This window comes from Notolabrus celidotus, chromosome 5 (genome assembly GCF_009762535.1).
Source record: "Notolabrus celidotus isolate fNotCel1 chromosome 5, fNotCel1.pri, whole genome shotgun sequence".
NCBI lineage: Eukaryota > Metazoa > Chordata > Actinopteri > Labriformes > Labridae > Notolabrus > Notolabrus celidotus.
In genome coordinates, this window is record NC_048276.1 from 4,287,510 (window position 1) to 4,294,049 (window position 6,540).

General features: G+C 40.5%; 1 protein-coding gene across 1 annotated transcript; it reads left to right on the forward strand.

Annotated features, from left to right (window-relative positions):
* Nucleotides 1–387: 387 nt before the first annotated feature.
* LOC117812664 (zinc finger BED domain-containing protein 4-like) lies at nt 388–2,473 on the forward strand. Its single transcript, XM_034683570.1, has 2 exons — nt 388–1,230; nt 1,550–2,473. Exons 1-2 carry the CDS (start codon nt 388–390, stop codon nt 1,811–1,813), a joined length of 1,107 nt encoding a protein of 368 aa, XP_034539461.1. The 3' UTR covers nt 1,814–2,473.
* Nucleotides 2,474–6,540: the final 4,067 nt, after the last annotated feature.

Consider the following 6,540-nt stretch of genomic DNA (forward strand, 5'->3'; position numbering starts at 1 on the left):
ATAGTGGAGGACAGAGGATTTCGGCGGTTGATGGAGCATATTGAACCCCGCTACAGCCTTCCAAGTCGGCGCTACTTTTCCGACGTTTCCCTCCCTGCTTTGCACGAAGTCGTGGCCACGCATATCCACAAATTGTTGGACAATGTGACTGACATTAGTTTCACTACGGATATATGGAGTTCGGACGTAAGTCAGATGAGTATGTTGAGCCTTACTGCTCAGTGGATTGATGAAAACTTTGAAATGAAGAGAGCTGTTTTGCATGCACAAGAGTTTGCAGGATCGCATACTGGGGCTGCCATCGCTAGCGCATTTGACTCCATGTTTGCTCAGTGGAAAATTAAAAAAGACAATGTGCATGTTGTGCTTCGCGACAATGCTCGGAATATGCAGAAGGCAATGGACGAGTGCGGCGTTAAAAGCCTGGGCTGCATGGCTCATACGCTGCAGCTAGCAGTGCATAACGGAGTGTTAAGCCAGAGGAGCATCTCTGACTGTGTGGCTATTGGAAGGAAAATTGTCGGACATTTTCGCCACTCTCAACTCGCCACCTCTCGACTGAGAATCATACAGCAAGAGTTAGGCATGAAACCCAAGATGCTACAACAAGATGTCACAACCAGGTGGAATAGTACTTTTTATATGATGAAAAGTTTACTGGATCAGAAGCGCGCACTTGGTGTGTATGGAGCAGATCATGAGCTGCCTGCTTGTTTCAGCGCATATCAGTGGGGCCTCGTTGAAAACATGACCACGCTTCTCACTCCATTTGAACAATTAACGAGGGAGATCAGCTCACACTTGGCTACTGCTGCGGACGTGATTCCCTCTGTTGTGGCGCTGAAACGTTTGCTGAGCAAGACGGCTGACACAGACAGTGGCGTCGGCACAGCAAAGAGCACACTACTGGAAGCTGTGAACGAGCGATTTGGAAGCGCTTTCTCCGAGCCGCTTTACTACTTGGCAACGATCCTTGACCCTAGGTACAAAGACCGTTATTTTGACACGGTCACCAAGCAAGCGGCTGTAAATATGCTCCAGAAGCAAGTGGACAAAATGACGCACAGCGACAGAACTACGGAGACACCGGACACAGAAGAACCTCAAGAGAAGAAGATAAGAACAAGCGACGAGGGTGGAAAGTCGCTGCTGGACATGTATGATGAAATTCTGGAGGAAAACTTGATCATGGAACAGCACGCAGGCCTGACGAGCCGCACAAGTGTGCAGGTATAGTATTATCAGATCCTGTCTCTTATTCAAATAATGAAGCCTGTTAGAATCCTTTGTGTAATGATTTTGTATTTTTTATTAATGTGCTGTACATTCTATAGAGTTACTAGTCAATTTAATTAAATAAAAAAAAACTAATTGTTAAGAAATACCGTATTTAGTAATGCTTCTCTGCCCTCTTGTGGTCGACCTTTAGCACTGGTCATCTGCTCAGAGCAAAGTTCAACAAAGCTCTTAAGAGGAAAATGTTGTAATGTCCAGATTGCTGGTAATTTATCAGACATGCATAGTAATACACTTGTCTACATTTCTGTAGGTGCATGGCTATTTGAGTGAGGCCCCCATCCCCAGAAATGAGAGCCCACTGAAGTATTGGAAAAGCAACTTGTCTCGCTTTCCTGCCCTGGCCAAAGCAGCATGCAAGTACCTTTCAGCTCCATGTACAAGTGTGGACAGCGAACGTCTCTTCTCTGCTGCATCACACATTGTTGATGAAAAAAGAAACAGGATCCAGTGTGAGAAAGCAGAAATGCTTCTCTTTGTCAAAAAAAACCTGCCTTTGCTGATGAAGGAGGCCTAGACTTTAACCTACAGTGTCATGTGGAAACCCTGTTTCAGTGTTTGGGACATTAATTTGAGTACATTGTGGCTGCTTTAAGTTGGTAAATGTACACAGACTACCATGTCTTTTGAGTTAGTTATGTCACAGTTCTAATATTTTGATTTAGCATTTTTATAGATAGGACTTGAAATTGACTTGCACTGATTTGCACCTGTATAGTGTTTTTTATGTTTGCTTGGTGGAAACATTGTTTCAGTGTTGGGACATTTACTTGAAAATTACAGTGCAAGTTGGAACTGAACGTCAGGACATGTTTTTGATATTTTTGATTTAGCCTTTTCACAGATTTGAGTTGAAATGCAGTGGAGCTTAAAACTTGTTTTGCAATTTAATAAATGCCTGGTTGCCATGAATACTGGTAAGTTTGTTAAGGTAACTTTTTCAGGATTTTATTTTGATTTATGATCATTTTTGTAATTTATGATCCAGACATTCTCACAGGAGTTTTGTGAGTTGAGGGGTTTAATTACACACTTGCTACAAGTTGTGAGGGTTGCTAAAAAGTAACACTGTTGGTTACTTGTGTTTTATGGTAGCCCTGTAACCTTCTTATTTAGAAGTGAAACACCTTTTGAAAATAAAGGAAGACATTCAAGAATTCTGTTTGCATGATTTTAAGTCTGTACAAAATTTTGTCATCTCAGAAACTTTATTTTTTTTTAACATATATCGATATCGGTAAATATCGGTTATCGGACATAACAGAAATATTAATATCGGATATCGGTATCGGCCAACATTTTCATATCGGTGCATCCCTACTTCTAACTCAGTATCCACTTTGTTTCAGTTTTAAAGTGACAAAGTCTTTAGTAAATATTAAGAAAAGTTGCTCCTACAAACAAAGTGTTAGCTAACTTAGCCTGCTTTGAATATTAGTTAGAACTGAAGGGGCAGCTTTTCTGAATATTTCTCATGTTAATTAAAAATAAAGAAAGACACCAAAAAATGGAGTTCAAAGAAACACTTGTAAGCACATATGGAGGAAGATTAGACAGATGTGTGTTTATGTTAAACAGTTTATCATCCTGTGAAGCCCTGGAGTCATTATTCCTTCATAAATATGAGCATCCAGCAGATGTCACTGTGCTCCCTCTGAAGATAAAGAGCTCTCTCTCTCTGAACACACACACTGACTTTATCATGACACAGAAACAACAGTTACAACAAGAAACTGATGTAACTTCTAAAGCAATCATTGTTCTCTCTTTTCCACTATATTCTTGTTTTTCTTTGAGTCTTGAACTTCCTGAAAAGAGGTGTCCTTGTCTCTGTTCTTATTGGTGTTTGTCTTGTCTTATTATGATTGAAGAATGTAGGTTCTCAGAGTATGAAGCCTGCAGGATCATGTTTGATTCTCCTGCTTGACTTCACACAGAATTTAATTTCTTTGGAGGGTAATTTCATACTATTAGATGAATCAAGGGTTTGCATCAATATTAGGATTGAGCTGCACATCTTGCACCTTTGCCTGTGAGTTATGATCTTTCATTTTATATGACAGAGTCTTTTATGATCACGTTTGCATGGAGTAGGATGCAGCTGCAGAATTCCACATTTAAGATCATGCAGTCATGCCATTAAGAGGGACGCTAAGAAAAAGTCTTTGTGCATGAGATTAGATATTAGTACTTTCTTAATGACTGTTACTAAATCAGCCTCTTTTTGGCATTTGTGCTGCTGCTGTGTTGCAGAGGTTGTCATCCATTGCAGCAGAGTGTGAGCCGGTACAGTCCAGAGTAATTCACACTCTGACCACGTACTTCAGAGTTTACTCCATCTCCTCTGGCTGCAGGACCTGTGTGTGTGTGTATGTGTGTGTGTGTGTGTGTGTGTGTGTGCATGTTCATTTACTGATAATTGCTGCAGATACAGATCAGACACCTCTTCACACACATTCACGTGCATAAGTGGGCATGCACATGTCCACCAATGTGGATTCAATATGATTAATTACAGAGCACAATACACTCTAACCCTGCTGGGATAATATCCATAACAAACACACACACACGTGTACACAAACACAAACACACACACGTCTTTATCTGTGAGAGCCCTCAGCCCGCGGAAGAAACAACAACAACAAAATGAAAGTGTAAGATGAGAGAAGAGATTGTGGTGATATAAGTGTTATTGAAGTGACGCTTAAGAACAAAACAATTATTGATTTTCATTTTTTCTTTATAGCCGTGCTTATTGCTTCTGCAAGTAATAAGTGTTGTTCAGTAGAGATATTGAATAAGTGATCAGTTGAGCAGGACCTCTGTGAGGAGATTACATCTTAACACCTTAAGTGCAATTTAAAATAGTGTTATTCTTACGGGTAAACATTCTGGATGTTTATTATGAATGAAGCTTGAGCAGAGAGCTGAATATACACACCTTTAATGATTTGGATTTTCCTTTAATAATTTTTCATTTTGCTCTGTTGTAATGAATAAGGGCTTTTAATCTCATTATAACTCATTGAGCACTTGTGATTGTTTTCAAACAGCAGTTTTATTCATTCTTGTGCTATAGCTGCTTCCTCATGCCATAAAAACATTCATATTAGCATTTAAATAGCTTCCTTTGTGTCCAGGTTAATGAACATAAACACAACTGCAGGGCTCACGGCGTTACTTTCAAGTACTGTAATATCATTAAAGTCATTTCCTGTTAAATAGCACATTTTACTGATTAAGCTACGCCGTATATGTGAAAGGTTTGCCGTACTGTGCACATCTTTAACATGCTGATTAGACCAACTCAGCTTTAAGGCAAATTGATATGTGCAGTGAAGTGTGAGTGACCAGCACGGCTCGTTTTCACGGCATACAGAGGGGCCAAATGGCCCAAGCTTGTTTATCAGGACCAAAGTTGTGATGCTCATAAGTGCATGTCAAAACTGTCAGCTGCTGTTTGGAGACGTTCCTTCATCACACTAAACATGCAGCTGATTGGCAGCTCAGTAAATGTGCAGGAGTCTGGTATATAATCCATTTTGTTTTCTTCATACTCAAAGAAATTAGATGTTGTGATATTTTTTAGCACCAAATCACAATTAATGTTATCTGAATATTCTTTCCAAACAGAGCAGGTCTAGACCGTACTCTATGTTCTATTATTAACAAAGACCCAACATCAAGACAGGATCAGATCCAGTCCCATCTTACAGACAGGACTCAGTCTGATCTCATCTTAATCCACCGTGAGCAGAGCACTTTGCAGCATTTAGCAAGTTACAGTGGCAAGGACAAACTTCATTTAACAGGCAGAAACCTCCAGCAGGACCAGACTCATGTTAGACACACATCTGCTGAGACCGTGTTGGAGAGAGGGATAGAGGGAGATGAAGAGAGAGAGAGAGAGAGAGATGATAGTGGTGAGACGGATAGTAGTAGTTGTAGCAGCTAGAGTCTGGCTCATCCACAGCAGCAGAGATCCAGAGGAACCTATGGTCTATGGTTCGTAATTTTAATGGGACAGGGAGAGTTAAAGTAAGAGACAGGCAGAGAAAGGGGATCCCCGTGTGTCAGTTCCCCATGCAGTCTAAGCCTATAGCAACATAACTAAGAGCTGGTCCAAGCCTGATCCAGCTCTAACTATAAGCTTTATCAAAAAGGAAAGTTTGAAGCCTACTCTTAAAAGTAGAGAGGGTGTCTGCCTCCTGGATCCTGACTGGTAGATGATTCCAAAGGAGAGGTGCCTGATAACTGAAGGCTCCACCTCCCATACTACTTTTAGCAATTTTAGGTCTGACAAGCAGGCCTGCATGCTGGGAGCGTAGTGTTCTAGAGGTTTTTCTATCTGTCATTGTATTCGAATTCATCCACCTTAAAGTAAAGGCGGGCTTTAAGCCCTGTGCTGCAGCCAGCCATCAGGGGGAGCTGTGAAATGAATGGCTTCACACAGTATAACCATTGTTTTGTTCATTCTCTTGTATACTCTATGATTAGTACCCATCTATGATCTCAATGCACTGCTTGTTGTTGAGTAACATATTGTCTATTTAACCTGACTGACTGTTACCACACAAAGCACCGATTATTGTAGTATTCAAGTACTAGTAGCAGCCAATCAGCAATTTTTTCCTCTGTGTAAATTGTAAACCTGCCGTTTCTTGACCTTTTTTTTCTTCTTCTTCTTTTTTTCTGAACCAGGGAGTGAAGCTCCTTCAGGATTGCCTCCCTGCGTGTTCCCTGCCAGTGATAGAGCTCCATTTTAGGAGAAAGATTGCAGCGCAGCAGGAGGCTGACCTTTGAAAAGGTAAGCTGCAACTCCAGAACCACATGAAAGCAACACAGTTGGACATATAAAATATGTATATTTGTTACATGCATATTTTTTATGCTGCCTGTATCAACTGCAATTGTTATTTTCATTGTCCAGACTAAACACTAAAAGTAAAGTCACTGCCTGATTTATTTACTAAGGATTCAATACGTTTGCATAAACATAGTTTAAGATCAGTGATGATGCTGACTCCAAATAAACCTGCAAATTATATATTTCAACCTGAGCTGCTAACCCTTTAGTTCATCAATAAACAGCTTTATAAACCTTTGCAATCAGAGGAGTGTTTGCACGTGGTTTTGCAAGTTAAGAATCCTGACTTGATGCCCTCTCGTTATTTTGCTGTCAGGCTGAGATTGATGAGATCTCAGAGTGTCACTGACTGCACACTCTTACTCCTTTGAATC

What these genes read in the sequence shown, in the direction of transcription:
- LOC117812664 (XM_034683570.1), top strand. Translation starts at nt 388, where the DNA reads ATGCAGAAGGCAATGGACGAGTGCGGCGTTAAAAGCCTGGGCTGCATG. An exon ending in CGAGCCGCACAAGTGTGCAG is followed by an intron (nt 1,231 to 1,549) that starts GTATAGTATTAT and finishes ACATTTCTGTAG; the next exon opens with GTGCATGGCTATTTGAGTGA.